At 39.1% G+C, this 16,191-nt stretch overlaps 1 protein-coding gene across 4 annotated transcripts in view; it reads left to right on the top strand.

Annotated features, from left to right (window-relative positions):
• Positions 1–4,267, top strand: part of LOC131219149 (DExH-box ATP-dependent RNA helicase DExH1) — a 96,377-nt gene extending 92,110 nt beyond the window's left edge. For all 4 annotated transcript variants that reach the window (XM_058214154.1, XM_058214156.1, XM_058214158.1 and 1 more), the window contains 3 exons: positions 1,209–1,395; positions 2,690–3,058; positions 3,691–4,267. In XM_058214154.1, the coding sequence (XP_058070137.1) occupies positions 1,209–1,395; positions 2,690–3,058; positions 3,691–3,822 (688 nt within the window). In that variant the 3' untranslated portion in view covers positions 3,823–4,267. The remainder of the gene's footprint in view (positions 1–1,208; positions 1,396–2,689; positions 3,059–3,690) is intronic.
• Positions 4,268–16,191: the final 11,924 nt, after the last annotated feature.

The raw sequence follows: 16,191 nt of genomic DNA, 5'->3' as shown, positions 1-16,191 counted from the left end.
AGGCCAAAATCTATGTTGAGCATCCAAAATAAGCAAAATCATGGATTATGAACTTCATTCCCCTGATTCCAAGTGATTTAAACAAGAAAAAACCGTTCAAATTTGAAAAAAAAAAAAAAAACTAATTGATTTCATTTTTAGTACCGCACACTCTCCAATCTCGATTTATATAATTTATAGATCATAGAAGTGATGCAACCATATTCAAAATCAGTTCATATATAATTTATAGATCATAGAAGACATGTATGAAAGTTGAAAATCAGAGGCCAAAATAATTTATTTTTTTTAGAAGGATTTTTCCCATTTTACCCCAATTTTCCCAAATTTGAATAAGGCCAAAATCCATGATTTATGCGTGTAAAACATGCAAAATTATGGATTATGAACTTCATTCCACTGGTTCCAAGAGATAAGCTCATTGATATCGTTTCCAGTACTGCATGCTCTTTGATATTCTGCACTCAAATCCACATAACCAAAGCAAAAACATAAAAATAAAACGAATCTTTTGGGTTATGCAAAAATTTCCAATTTTTTTGCAAAGAGGGCTGACAATGATATCAATGATGTATATTAATGGTATCAACGATACAAAGGAGTTTGTAAATGTGATATTTTGAAAATATCGCAATGTATCGATATATCATCGATATATTGTGATATTTTGGGAAATATCGCACGATGCAGGGAAGAAAGTGAACTTACGCTCGGTTTCGTATCTCCCCACATGCAATCGACCAATACCGTCGATATTGTAATCACTGCTACCAGAAAGTAGTGCACACACTGTCATTAACTGGACCATTTTAGTCATTGCTGAATCTGGTATTTCTGTCATAGCATTGAGAAGTTTCTTAGCACCAAGGAATTTTTGTCATACAATAGAAACCGTTACACATTATGGGGCCACAACGGCCATAACGGAAAAAATAAAAAAAAAAAAATACGTTCATTAAGTTTTTTTTTTTTTTTTTTTTTTTTTTTAAATAAATAAAAGAGAGTCCATAATGGCCCCGTTATGGGCTGATAAAATATTTTTTCAAATAAAAAATTGAGAAAAAAAAGAAGACCATAATGGCTATTGTAATAGTAGTGGAGATTTTACCCTTATTAAATACCTTACTTAGCATAACTAGACTATTCATCAGTAGCATATTATAAGCATTTCTATAAAATGACAGAGACTCCCAATCTTATTAATGCAGCGATCACATTGCGCTTCTCAAAGCATTTGAAGCATGGAAAGATGCTAAGCGCAATGGCCAAGAACGAGCATTCTGTTGGGAGAATTTTTTATCGCCCATAACATTGCGGATGATGGATGACATGAGGAACCAATTCATCGATCTGCTCTCAGATATCGGTTTTGTTAATAAAACTAGGGGAGCTAAGGTAAGCCCTGGGCTTTTCGACATATCTAGTTTGTTCATATAGCTTCATCCAATATTTACTTGACAACCAACACTCCATGCTTTAGTTTATTGTTGAGAGGGTTCTGAGTATTGCAAATCTCAGGAGACAAGGAATTATATGATCCTTAATCCAAGTATACACTTAGTATGCTCGTTTTGTGAGTTTTTACTAGTGGGCATGGCTAAGAAATCTTGAATAGTGTTCTTCGTGCCCCACAATGGGACGCAAGTTGCATGTAACCCCTATTACATGGCATGCATGTAATCTTAAGCTCTATGGGGCCAACTGCGATGTCTGTATGACATCCACTTCATACATTAGTTTTGCTGGATCACATCAGCATGTGAGCCCAAAAATGAGGTAGATACAATAATCAAGTGGGCCACACCACGGGAAACAGTGGAGATTGAATGCTCACATTGAAAACTTCTTGGGGCCCAAAAAAGTTTTGGATCAGGATGAAATTTGTGTTTTCTGTATATTTTGCTGGGAATAACCTTAGGGCCTGTTTGGATGGTGAGAAAAGAAAATAACTGCAAAACGAAAGTAAATGACTTTTCCCCATTTCACCATGTTTAAAAGCAAAGGAAACATTGGATAGGAAAATGCAATCATTCACTGAAACATCATTGCCAAAATTCTCACATGAAATACAGAGTTGACTTTTGTGAGAGCTTTATTTTGATTTCCACTTGTTATCAAACAAGACCCCCAAAATGGAATCCATGGGAATCATGGTCATGGGAAATCATCATTAGATAATCATTATAGTTTTCTTTTCTTTTCTTTTCCTACCATCTAAACAGGCCCTTGTGAACGGGTTGGATGGCATATAAAGATCGCGGTGGGCCTCAGGAAGGTTTCAATGGTCCACGTTTACATACCCTCATTTTTGGGGTAACATCATAACATGAACCGGTGAAATTGATGGACAAAATGGATGTCAAACAAACATCACGATGGCCCCCACTGAGCTTTGGGTTACACATGCTCCCATGTAACAGGGGTTTCACATAACTCGTGTCCCCCACCCTGGATGGACTGTCCCAGAAATCTGATGGATGTGCCAATCCTGAGTCTGGATCATTGAACCATTGGCCACACTTGTTCCAAATGAATATCCATGGATATTATGCATATCCTTGAGGAAGGTTGGCATCTTCCTTGAGGAGGTCGTCTGGGGCTTATTATGTTTTCCATGCAGATTTTAGGTGCCTTACGCATGTGTGGGTCTGTCGTTCCTTCCCCCCCCCCCCCCCCCCCCCAATTGCAGGCTTATAATCAATACAGTGATGATCTGGAGATGGTATGTGCTATCCTGTGTGCTGGGCTTTACCCCAACGTTGTGCAATGCAAACAAAGAGGAAAGAGAACTGCATTCTACAGTAAAGAAGTAGGGAAAGTTGATATCCATCCATCTTCTGTCAATGCTGGTGTACACATCTTTCCTCTGCCTTACATTGTGTACAGCGAAAAGGTAAAGACCACCAGCGTTTACATCAGAGACTCAACCAACATATCAGACTATTCTCTGCTTCTCTTTGGAGGCAACCTCGCACCAAGCAAAACAGGAGAGGGCATCGAGATGCTCGATGGTTACCTTCATTTCTCAGCATCAAAGAGTGTGTTGCTACTGATTCAGGTAATCTAAGCTTCTCTCTAATTTCCTTCTGGAGCCACCTTGATTCACACACACACGCAAGCATGCACTTAAGTCTACTTATGGCAGACAAATACTACAACTATGTACTATTGTGTTACAAAAAGGAGAAAGGATTGGTGGATCCATCAATCCTTGAGATTGAAGAGGTGATTTGCATTAAATGCAAGCACATGGTACACGTGCAGGATCCAGGCCATTCACCAGGTTGGCGCCACCATTAACATACCCTGGGTGGGCCATGATGTGATAAGAAAAACTGGACAAAAAAAAAAAAAAAAGCCAATTCCGATGTACACGCATGGGCTGCTTAATCAATGGCTTTTCTTGATTTTTGTACCAGGGCATGTTCATGGTGATCCCCACTTGAGAGCTGACTGGATCCCCACACATTTCTGCTGCATTGACACGTGGCACAGATCTGACTTTCCTGTATTATGTGATTGGGCTCAGTGTAAATAGTGGTCCAATATCTTGTGTTGTTTGCTTCCCACTTTATGAGGATAAATGAGCAGATAGTTGACAGGAAATGTTAATTGATAGAGTATTAGATTAGATGATGATAGATTGATAGATAGATACTAAGGAAGATGGGAAATCACTGTGTTTTGCAGACATTGAGAGAGGAACTGACCAAGCTTCTTGGGAGGAAGATTGAGGAGCCTGAGCTGGACATCCCTGCTGAGGGAAAGGGGGTTGTTGCTGCTGCTGTTGAATTGCTGCACAGCCAAAATATACGCCTCTAGTCAATGTTGGCATATATGCTTAAATGGAAATTAACTTCATCCATCGTCGTACGGTACACCCAACCTAACCAGCTGTTTCCCTTTTTGCCTTTCATATGATATGTGTATGGGTTTGGTAACGTCCCCACCTTCATGGGGACAATTAGCAACATACCCGACCTTTTGAATTACATGTGGGACGGGACAATTCATTCCATACTACTACCATTGGGAGCAAGCCATGGTGCAAGAATCACACCAGTTGGATGATCCTAATCCTTTGAATGGGGCCAATTTGTTACAACCGTCATCCATTTGTTTATAAGCTGTAAATCACATGGTTATAATTTTTATTTTTATTTTAAATTATGTTTCAACATTATTGTTAGAATCATCCAACCAAAGTGCTATTTCGGAATCATATGCAATACATAGTGGGATCTTTCTAGTAGATGTTTCAAAATGATGATTGAGCATATTATGTTTATGTGCTCAATATCGACTTTTCATTTTCCATGCTATTGAATGGATGCTTAGTGTCCTTTGATTGGCATGATTTTTGCACGTGAGTTGCTCCTAGTATGAATGATTGGTTCACCGGTTAGGCCTTACGCAATGGCCACAAACTGCACGGCGGTTTGCCCCCAAGGCCATCATTCACCAGTTAGGCCTTACGCAATGGCTTCGCTCGAACTTGTGATGTCTGGCTCTGATACCAATTAGGGCACAATGACTGACCAACCTGCCTAAAAGCTCAAGCTGTTAGGGGCAGTACCGATGTATACCTTATCTCAGTCAGGATTAGGGCACAATGACCGATCAACCCACCTAAAAACTTAAGCTCTTAGGGGAGTATCGAAATATACCTTTATCTTAGTCAGATAGGCACCCATGTATGTTGAATTCATTGGGCTGTTTTACTAACTACCCACTCTTTTCATAAGTGTTTGACACGCTTGATCAGAAGACATTTTTTTTTTGGGCCCATAGCATCTTGACAATGTAATATATCTGATGAGTGGATTTGATCTCTAATACATTAGTTGTATGGTCTAAATCTAATCCAGGTGCGTAGCCCTTCCTACATTTAGTCTCCGTTCATATCTTTCCTTCCTAAATATTTTTAGAATAACGGTTGCATGGCCTTACTAAGGACAAGCATGGCATTACAAACCTAGAGGAAAGAGTTCCATGTGGAGTAGATCCACCCAGTCCACATTGTGGGCCTCCTTGTGTTTGGACAAGCGCTCAGAAATCAGGTCGATTCAACACTCATTGGGATACACCATGGGAAATAGTTAAGATAGGAAATCCCACCATGGACATGTATGCTCATGATGCCTGTTATGGAGTTTTACGGTAACTGATGCTTATGATGGCCAACCTATTAGACAGGTTAGATGTCATATTCACATAAATGGTTGTAGGATATCTGCTGGTTGGACATTAACTTGTACCGTCTCAATATATTTAAAAATAATAATAATAAATAAATAAATAATCAAACGAATGTTCCACCTTACTTTTTACAGAGCCCACGGTAATGTGTATGTGAGGTCCGCTCTAACCATTATATGTATAATCATATGCTTAGAGTTGAAAACTCAAGCGAACCTGAGATTCAGGTGGGGCACACCAAGGGTATAGTTGGAATAGAGACGTCCACCCTTGATTTTTTCTGGAGCCACCATGATGATTATATTAAACCCACTCCAACCATTAGATGCCACATAAAACAGACCTAGGACCCAAAATTCAGGTCCATGTATTATTCAAGTGGGCTACACCAATAGAAACAGCTTGGAGGGTGTGCTTTTCCCTATCAATTATTTCCAATTGTGTAGTCCACCTAAAGCATGGATGGGCCTGATTTTTTTTTTAGTCAAGGTGTAACGTGGGGTGATGCACTTGATGGTTGGGGTAGATTTAACATTTACGAGAATTAATCTCCCTTGAATCACGGCAGCTAGTTTTATCCAACCGATGCCAGATGACTCCTACTCGCGATTTTTGACGGGTCCACCCTGTTGTGTATGCGAGATTTACTCTGATCATTAGATGTCTAATCCAATGCTGGAGCCAGAGCCAAAAATCAAACTGACCCCGTGATTCAGCTGGACCACACCAATGGGAATAATTGGGAGAGAGATGTCCACCCTTAATTTTTTTTTCAGGGCCCATCGTGATAAATATGTGAAATCCACTCCAGCCATTAGATGTCAAAAGGTAACCCTTGGTCCCAAAAATTAGGCCCGTAAGTAATTCAAGTAAGTCACATCAAGGAAGACAGTTTGAAGGTGAACCTTTCTACGTACAATGTTTCCTACCATGTATTCCACCTGAACTATAGATGGGGAATATATTTTGAGCCTTGTGTAAAACATAGGGTAACACATGGTCGGGGTTGATTTTACATTAACACTTCCAATAGGGCTCACTCAAGCTAACCTCTTTTCCAAACTAACGTGAAATTAGTCAACCCTAACTAATTTTGTGTGAGCATTTCTTTCTCACAGTGTGTAGATACATGGTAAAGAGGTTCTTTGAGGACCTTATAGGAACTTCTCATGAGGTTGAGCTCTGTGGGCCCTACTATGATATGTGTTGGACATTCATACCGAGTATTTGGTGGGTCCCTCTACGTTATGGGATGTCCCAAAAATCAGCCGTATCTGAGATTGAGTTGGGGCCATGTAATTTGAAACCATGTAAAATCATGCTTACAAATCTAAAAGCACTTTGTTAGCCTACCTGAGTTTTGGAATAACCTAAAATTTAGTGTAATCCCTTGTCCAAGTGAGACACGCAATGGTTGGAGCAAAAAAAATCCAAATCCAAAACTCGGGTGGTCCACACCATCATCCATAGGTTTGTGTGAGGCCACCATCTCCTATATCTTTCATTAAAACCATTCATTAGGTTTTACTCACCGTATTGAAGAAAATATATAAAAATCAGACATGCAAAACTTAGGTGGGTCACAACACTTGGAGGTTTTAGGCACCATTTTCTATTGTTCCCATTGGTGTGACCCGTCTGAGTACAGTTATAAATGGGTCACGGACCCGATAGAATACCTAGACCCTGAAAATTCTTAGTGGGATACCATTACTATGCACGGAAGCTTATAGAAGCTATGGAATGAAAGACTATGTCCTAAGGAGAGGAGGGAGGATGCTAATTAAAACTCAATTGCTTAGTTAAATTAATATTCTAATTTAAACTAAGTAAAGCAATCAACTCAAAGGTTCCCAAGCCAATAGATGGTCCAATCACATAGACTACAATAGATATGCTAATCAAGCAACTAGTTTATAAACGATTGTACGTATGTATGAGATGTGTTAACTATTTGAATCCCAACATTCATTTAATCATGTGTACATATAATTAAGCAAATTAAGTCCACAAGCATAATTAGAAATATGTTCAAATGACAATCTCAAACATAAGCATATATAATGGTTCAATTTTCATACTCCACTCTCAGTGGACACACTCTCCCTGAGTGTATCAGATTTCATTATCATATGTTTTAAATTAGGTTCATCTAGAACCTTTATAACCCTACACAACGACCATGGTCCTACATAAGAACTTGGTGTACACTCCTACTGGAAGCTCCCACAAGAGACTTTAGTTTTTTTTTTTTATCGGCTAACCAACAATCTCGATCCTAGACCAAAGACTTATGTTTACTCTTGCCAGAGGCTCCCACAGAGACTAACATATACGCACCTGTGTCCGGTGAATTCGGCCCTACACAAGAACCTATCGAGTTTGGGTTACAAACTCTTACCATCAATCCTACACAAGGAAAGAGAGTACGAACTAAAACATGACACTCGTCGAATTAAGCCCATTTGTCGCACCTTTTAGTTGCTTGATCGATGCTCTCTTGTGTGTCAATCAGTTCTCCTTTTGCTCCCCTGATTGTTGATGTCGGTACTTGCTAATGCTTCAACCCTAAGATCAAACACCTTGTATGCAAGCTCCATTAAGGCGACCAAGGTGATGAGAGTTCGGTTAAATCTCTTATAACTAAGTATTGAAGTTGATACCTAGTAGGGATTCACCTAAATAGGTGTTCTAGAGAATTTAGATAAGGATTTTACTATTGGTTTAAGTCTAATCTCTAAAACAAGGTGGAGATCAAGATCATCTTCTTTATTAATGTTGGAATCCTCTTTCAAGTGATAAAGCATAAGAAAAATGACTTATATCTCATGGATTTAGAGGTTAGAAATGTGAGATATGAGTGGGGAATCACTCAAGCTTTTATTGCACAAAAAATGCATCCTTTTGCCCAAGAACTGAATGCCCTTTTATAAGAAACCGATTTGCAAAGGCTATTTAAAGGGTCTGTTGATCCAATCGAAAGGCCCTTCAAAGGGACCGAAAGTCCTTTGATATGATTGAACAATCCATCGATCCCATTGAGAAAATTCTAGAATTTATCTGTTATGTTTGTAGACTAAGGGCCTGTTTGTTAACGCTAAATTATTGCACTTAACGGGGAATTGGGAAAATATTCCGTGTTTAGTGGTGTTTGTTAATGCGTTGTTAACGCGGAAGAAGCAAAGCGCTAAGTGGTTTTTCACTGAATTCTTTTTGTGATAGGAGTCTGGCTTAATGGTGAACGCGGAATGCGCTCCATAAGTTTTTCTATTAAAAAAAAAAATTGCTTCCAAAATTATCCCTTTTCAAGTTACTACGGAAATTTTCTTCTCTTCAAATTGTTTGCGTAATACAAAACCAACTTTTAACATATAAAACTTCTATATGCCCCATTATGATTTATGTGTTTGATCTACACCATCCATCAACTTTTTCAAATCATTTAAGGTGTGAACCAAAAAAAGATGCCGGTCCAAGAATTAATTGGACCAACGTCCACCATTAAAAACTTCTTGGGAGCTGGAGAAGTTTCAAATCAAGTTGATATTTGTGTTTTCACTTCATCCACGTCTACATGACCTAATGAATAGGTTGGATGGTAAAAAAAAACATCACAATGGCCCTTAGAAAGGTTTCAACGGTGGATGTCATTATCACCGCAGCATCCTTTGGTGTGGTTCACTGGAGCTGTGGACTTATTTCATCTTTAGGATCATATATTAAATTAATATGAGAAAAACGATGAAAGGCTTAGATAAAACACTTACATCATGATGGGCCCCACGGAGGGTAGGACGCAATCCGCGATCGAAGCGGATGGGCTAGGAGTGAGGGGGAAATGGATTGGCTACTCCCCTGCCACCAGCCATTGGCTAGTGGTTGATGCTCTGTGGGCCCCACCATGATGTATGTATTTCATCCATGCCGTCTATCTATTTTTATATATCATTTTATGGTATGAAAGAAAAAATGAACTATATATCAATCTCAAGTGGAACACATTATAAGAAACAGTGTTGAATGAACATTGACCATTAAAAATGTTTTAGGGGCCATAAAAGTTTTGGATAAGGTTGATCTTTATTTTTTCCCTTCATCTGGGTCTTTATGAACTAATCAACATATTGGATGTCAAATCAACAGTAAAGTGGGCCTTAAAAGGATTTTAATGGTGGATATCCATTCATTTTTTTTCCTGTAGTGTAGCCCACCTAAGATTTATATCCCTATCATTTTTTGTATCAAACCCTAAAATGATCTATAAAAATGGATGAGCGGAATGGATGAAACACGTACATCATAGTGGGGCCCACAGAGCATCGACCACCAGCCAGCTGGTGTCAGGGGGAGTAGCCAATCCATCTCCGAGTCAGGGACGGGATTGGAAGCAGATTGGCTGGTGTATTGACATCAGCAAGTTCTGTGGGTAGCATCATGACTTATTTGTTATATCCAAACCGTCCATCCATTTTGCGAGCTCGTCGTAAGACTTGAGCTGAAAAATAAAACAGATCTAAAGATGAATTGGACCACACTGCAAAAAGCGGTAGGGGATTGAACGCCTACCATTGAAACCCTTTTGGGGTCACAAAAGTTTCGAATCAATATGAAATTTGTTTTTCCTATTTATCCAGATATTTTTGATCTTATGAATAGATTAGATGGAAAATAAACATTATAGTGGGCCCTGCGAATTTTTTAATAGTGAAAATCATTATCCCGCTGCTATTTTTGGTGTGGTCCATTTGAGTTTTGGATATGATTCATTTTTTGGAAAATGCTCTAAAATAATCTCGAAAATTTTATGAACAGTGTGGACATAATAAATACATTATTGTAGGGTCCATGTAACTTTGATCTCCTTTGAAACGTTCCTACAACTCGGACCCGACGAGCGTCTTCGCACGACACATATCTACACCAGCTATATAGCTGGTGTGTGATACGGAAACAGATTGGCTACTCCCCCATCCACCAGTCTGGTGGGTGATGGTCTGTGTTGTGTGGCCCCATGATGGATATGTTTCATCCATTCCGTTCATTCATTTTTACAGATCATTTTATTTCTCTATCCCAAAAATAAGATGGATATAAATCTCAGGTGGACCACACCACAGGAAAACAATAGTGATTGGATATCCACCATTAAAATCCTCTTAGGGCCCACTGTACTATTTATTTGACATCCAATATGTTAATTAGGTCTTACATGCCCAGATGAAGTGAAAAAACAAAAATCAGCTTGATCCAAAACTTTTATGGCCCCTAAAAAGTTTTCAATGGACAAAGCTCGTTCAACACTATTTCCTGCATGTATCTCGACAGATAAACAAATACCTTACAAAGGAAGAGGAAGGGGTGAATGTGCTCAGAACGTTATAGCCATCTGTGACTTTAATATTATTTTTACATATGTCATAGCTGGATGGGAAGGGGTGGCACATGATTCAAGGGTCCTTATGGATGCTGTGCTTGATCCAACAAAGAAATTTTCATTGCCCCCTCTTGGTAATATTTAATATATTTTTTTCATATAACTTGGTAAAATTATATCTTGAAAATTTACTAAGTCTTTATGTAGATAAATATTATCTGGTTGATGCTTTCTACACTAACACAAGAGGATTTATGGCTCCATACTGTAGTTTATTTGAATTAAATAGAATAATTTTATTTTCATTTAATAAAAAATAATTTCTTTATAATGTAAAATATTTCCAAACAGGAGATAGGGGCAAATGTGTCAAATTAACATATTTTAGAAATTTCAGATGTTTGCTAACAAACAGATTGTTTCAAATTCAATACTTAATTTTCAGACTTCAGCTGTAATTACTAAACAAGTTTTTTGACTTTAGACTTCAGATTCAGGCTTCAGATTTCAGATTCAGCTTCAGATATCAGATTCAGGCTTTAGACTTCAGATTTAACAAACGGGGCCTAATTCTTCAATTGGATCAACTGGTTCTTCGATACCATCGAGTCCTATCGACAACCTGTCAATGAGATCGAGGACAACTTGAAAACTATTGTTTTAGGCATATGATTTCACAGCAACTCCGCACCTCTTATATCATTCCTTATCATGTTCCAATTGAGGTTCTAAGGTGTAACACCCTGGATTTCGAGGGTCGAGCAAAGCTCTACTCCTGAGATTCAACGCATCACTTATGCAACATGGATAGTGATGTTTAGATGTTGTCCATATCAATGTATTAAACATGAGTGAGATTATACTAAAATAGCATATCATACTCCAGATATAATTAAATTTAGCAAGTAGAAGACAGAAACATATACGTATCTGAATAGGTAAATGTTTTACAACCTCTAAAGTATGATTATGTAGCCGGGCTGAATATGTACATGTATTGTTTCAAAATAGACAAAATATGAAAATATGAGTGTTCAACTAATCCATGTGTGCTTGTAATCCCGTCGAATCAGCATGAGGTCTACATAGACTCTCCTAATAGCTAAATATAGGAGAATTCCTCCTCCTCATCTATGAAGTCCAACTCAGCCACATAGACTCCATCATCACCTGCATCTATAACAGAGTTTGGGTGGGAGTGAGTGATCAACTCAGTAGTACTATAAAGCAAAGGTTAACATGTTATCAATTCAATCAAGCAGTAATGATAAAGCAATACAACGATCACTTCCTAGCTACTCTTGTTAATGTAGGGATGGTATGTAGTATGATGCATGCCCTCGCATAAAGCTCCCTCAAAAGCGACTTCGACAACCAAGTTTATGCATAACAAACTCCCTAAAGGTGCAACTTCATCACCAAAGCATATGCAATGCGGTGCATGGTCGTGTTAGCCAAGTACTTAATTAGGCTTATTCATACAGTAGATTTGAGAAGCTAAGGTACCTCCCTTTATATCATTAACCCAAACCGAAGATCCATCTTGGGTCATCAGTCCTAGTTATTCATATACGATAGGCAAGTTATAGGGCATCACCCCCTAGTGTAAAACAGTGGATAGGTAAATTCAAGACTTTATACTCGAGGTCACTACGGGGAGGCTCGTCACCTCAGTGTAGGCTGACAGCTCAAATACAGTATCTCATACTACCATATTCAACTCACAAGTTTGTGTTGCTCACTGGTCACTACGGGAAGGCTCGTCACCCCAGCGTAGGCCGACAGCTCGACCACGGTGTCCCATACCACCATGCCCGGCTCATGAGTCTTAGCGGATCGTGGTACCATGGTTGAAACGGGCCTTTACATTGGTAAGTGGTACCTTAGATTCAAGCAGTGATGTCCATACATGGCAAACAGATAATAGGTCAATCGGTTTATTAGACAAGTTTGATTGGTATGAGCGCATGCCGAATTAATCGATATGGAGCGCGTAAGTACTCCCCGTGTCCTAACCACTGTCGACAATCGTCGTACGACCCAGATTCACCGAACGTATCAAATGTGGTGAGACTAATTCGGCTACTCAATGAAAATCATTACCGATTGCCTGGACTACATTGTAGTCCCAATCTTACTCAGATGTAGCATGTAATTACATGTGAAAATCTTATCAGCATTTGACAAACAATTCAAAGCAATATCTCATTTGAGCATTTCATCAAACATATTGAATATGTTACCAAACATTGCATTTCATCCATAAATTGTGTAGACAAAATTAAGATTTCGTGAAGGAACTATACATATGGGTAAGGTGATCGAGAATCCTATCTCAATACCCTTATTAAATACAATCCATCAACAATTTCTTATTCAGACATTTTATCAAACACTTAGACTACACATTACTGAATACATAGACTAGATTAGTTACGACATGAACTATAGCAATTTGTTACACAAAGAGGTCGTGATACATATGACAAGCATGAATCCTAGATTTGTAGTCATGACAGGCACAAATCACAATTTCATATTCATTCAAACATTTCAACAAACACATGGAATGCATCTTATATTCAACGTAGTTCACACATGTATAATTTATCGAAACGTTGTAACTAAGATCATATGGCAGCAATCAAGTCAGACATAAATCATTAGCTGACATTGAAAGCCTTAAAAACCATAACTTAAACGTTTATAGTCCGCATCTTTCGTCGGAATACTCAATTCGGACGCGGTTCGAATTCTACATTCCCGAAAATGGAATAACGGGTACATAAATCACGAAATCCATTAGCTATTTCATCAATTACTCTATTTGGATCTCTAAATCAAGATTAGGGTTAGGTTTTCTTACCCAAATTGAAGTTGAAAATGACTATGTAGTGAAGTGGAAGGGTGATTTAGTGCGTGGAGTAGTAGGAGAGAATCCCAGCAACGATCTCCCTATCTCTCTCTTTTCTCCTCACTCTTTTCTCCTCTTTTCTCTCTTCTCTCTCCTAGGGTTAGAGAAATTCGTATGAAATGGAAATGGGGTGGTTTAAGGGCATTATATAGGCCTAAAACTGGTGTAAATGGCCCTAGGGCCATGGTAAACTTAGGTTACAGCCAAAGGGTGTCTGTTTCGGACAAACGCGACCCATCTGGAGGTCCATTACTCACCTACGGCGTGGAGCAAGTTCTCTAACCATGGATCTAAGCCAGGTTATGATTTTAGTACGATCGGATTAGCGGATCGACCGTGAAGGACCTGTATCAGATCAATGGTCGTTGTCACTCGATCAGGGCTACAAGTATACAGATATGTGCAGGGAAATTTTCCTGGTTCATGGGTGAAGTTCGATCAGAAACTGACGGTCCAAAATCTTCAATTTTGCGTGTAAGCGAACGGCTCAATTTACTTAAGTTTCATTACGTTTTCTAAAGATATTCGCGTTTCTCACACATTTTCTCAGGGCTCAAGTTGTGCGCTTCTGGATACTATCTGAGCTCGATTCCGGTGATGGTTGTCAAGCCCAGTAGGACGGACATAATCCTATTGTTTCGGGGTCATCAGATTTTTGACGTGCAGTCCAGGTCTGATATGGGGTTTCAATATACTCCCGAGAGCGACAGGCTCTTGGGATTTCACCTAGGTCTTTAAGGGACATTGCATCAGTGGTATTAATAGTTTTAGGTCTTCTCATTTGTAGAAATGGTGGCCTGAGCTAAATCCATTGATTATTTAGTTACGGTCATCTCAATTAGTTAGTGATAGGTAGGCTAGAATTGGACCCTACGTAAATAAATCCCAAGGCTAATCTCGATGTTTAAGTGATCGGGCGGATTCGTTGGTCTTCTACGGTCGATCAATCCTATTTGTATGGTTCTTTATCGGTACCAGCCGCGTATAAGCCCATCTCGAGTGTCAAGGGTCAGTAAGTAATGATGTGGCTAGTTTTTTTTTTTAAAAACTCAGGACCTCTAAGGCCAATTTAAGTATGTTCAAATAATGCTTCTAAGGTTTCAGGATGATCGACAAGGTATACCTATTTAGGTTAGGATCATCTAGAGGTTCAAGGGTTGTTTTGGGTCAAGGTTAGGGTTACCAAGGCACCTCATTTACCTGTTCTTTGATCCTTGATTATCCACCTCCACTTGTGTCTTTGGTCTTCAGCTTCCAAGGGCTCGATCGACTTGCTGACTAAATGACTCACATGATTGACAAACAAGGTGCACAAATCAGTGCACTAACAAGTCATAGGTTAACCTATGGCTTTGTGCAATGTATTAAATCACCATCATCTGAGCCATATATCCCAACTAATTGGGACTGGCTACGAGGCGGCCACTGGTATTTGGCACTTGGGTGCTTATGTTATCCACTTTGTCCTAACGTCGGAGTATCTTGTTGGCTCATAGGATTTAGGGACTTTCACTCAGGGACATCCTACATGCCCTGTAAACATAACCATATTTTCGATATCCATACTCAAGCTGCCAACCACAATAATCCTGTGGTGGCCACAACCCTAATGTCGCTGGGGTGTGAATGCAAATGCATCAGGCAATGTGTGAATGCATGAGACCATCATCTGAGTCATGCAACCATGTCATGCAAGTCGTGCATACACGAAAGGCGGCCCCATCTCTTACGAGTTCCCTGAAAATGCCCAAAGTTGTAAAGTCATCAATGCGGCCTTGCCACACATGCAAGCCAAAAATCATGAATTAGCCATCGTCTAAGTCATACACACATGATGTAAATGTGATATGATAACATATAATCATAACCACTATACATGAGATGTGTAATACCATATCAAGCATAAAGCAAGGCTAAATCAATATAAAGCAATGTTAACTCGAATGTAAAAAGCAATGCTACATCTAACATAACATAATGTCGCATTAATATAAAGAAAGCAAAATATCAACATAAAAGAAGTGTTATAGCAATCATAAGCGTAAACGTCGCATAAATCACTAAGGTAATTACATAAATTATCAAGGAAGATTGTACCAACACATGTAAAATATCGTACCACATGATAATGGAAATTCATTATTCATAACGGATGGAACCTACTTAGAAACCAAGTTTATCGAGGCTTATAAGGCTATACTTAAGTGGTCTTACAAGCAAATGGGCCCACTCAGCAAGCCCATACCTAAGCAGCCAAAACATACAACTATCGGCATCTAGATGGGATAGTAAATTGTAGGATCCACAAACAATCATAGTGGGCCCGAAATGGTCATCAAAGTCGGCCCTACAACTATCCTTAAGCAAGGCCCTAGAGGGCCGCTCACAACCAACCAAACACAGTCCTATGATGGGCTCAATTCATGCAATGTGTGGAACCAAAACAGTCGTTCAATAGTGGAAACATGACACAAATCACAGGGTTGGCCCATGGTACAACCAATACATATAAATCAAGGCAAGCCTAATGGGTAGCCACAACATGAACAACAAGGTAACTCATGGTGTGGGCATCATTTATTTACTAAAGAGGACCCACGATTAAGTTGGATTGGAAATAAAATCACTATGGGCTTCACAAATCTAATATGAATATGACTAGGTGGGATCCACTCGAATCTACCCCTAATGGGCCCTGCATGCT

Source organism: Magnolia sinica, chromosome 11, assembly GCF_029962835.1.
Source record: "Magnolia sinica isolate HGM2019 chromosome 11, MsV1, whole genome shotgun sequence".
NCBI lineage: Eukaryota > Viridiplantae > Streptophyta > Magnoliopsida > Magnoliales > Magnoliaceae > Magnolia > Magnolia sinica.
Note: the sequence above shows the minus strand (reverse complement) of the source record. Positions and strands in the feature narration are given on the sequence as shown.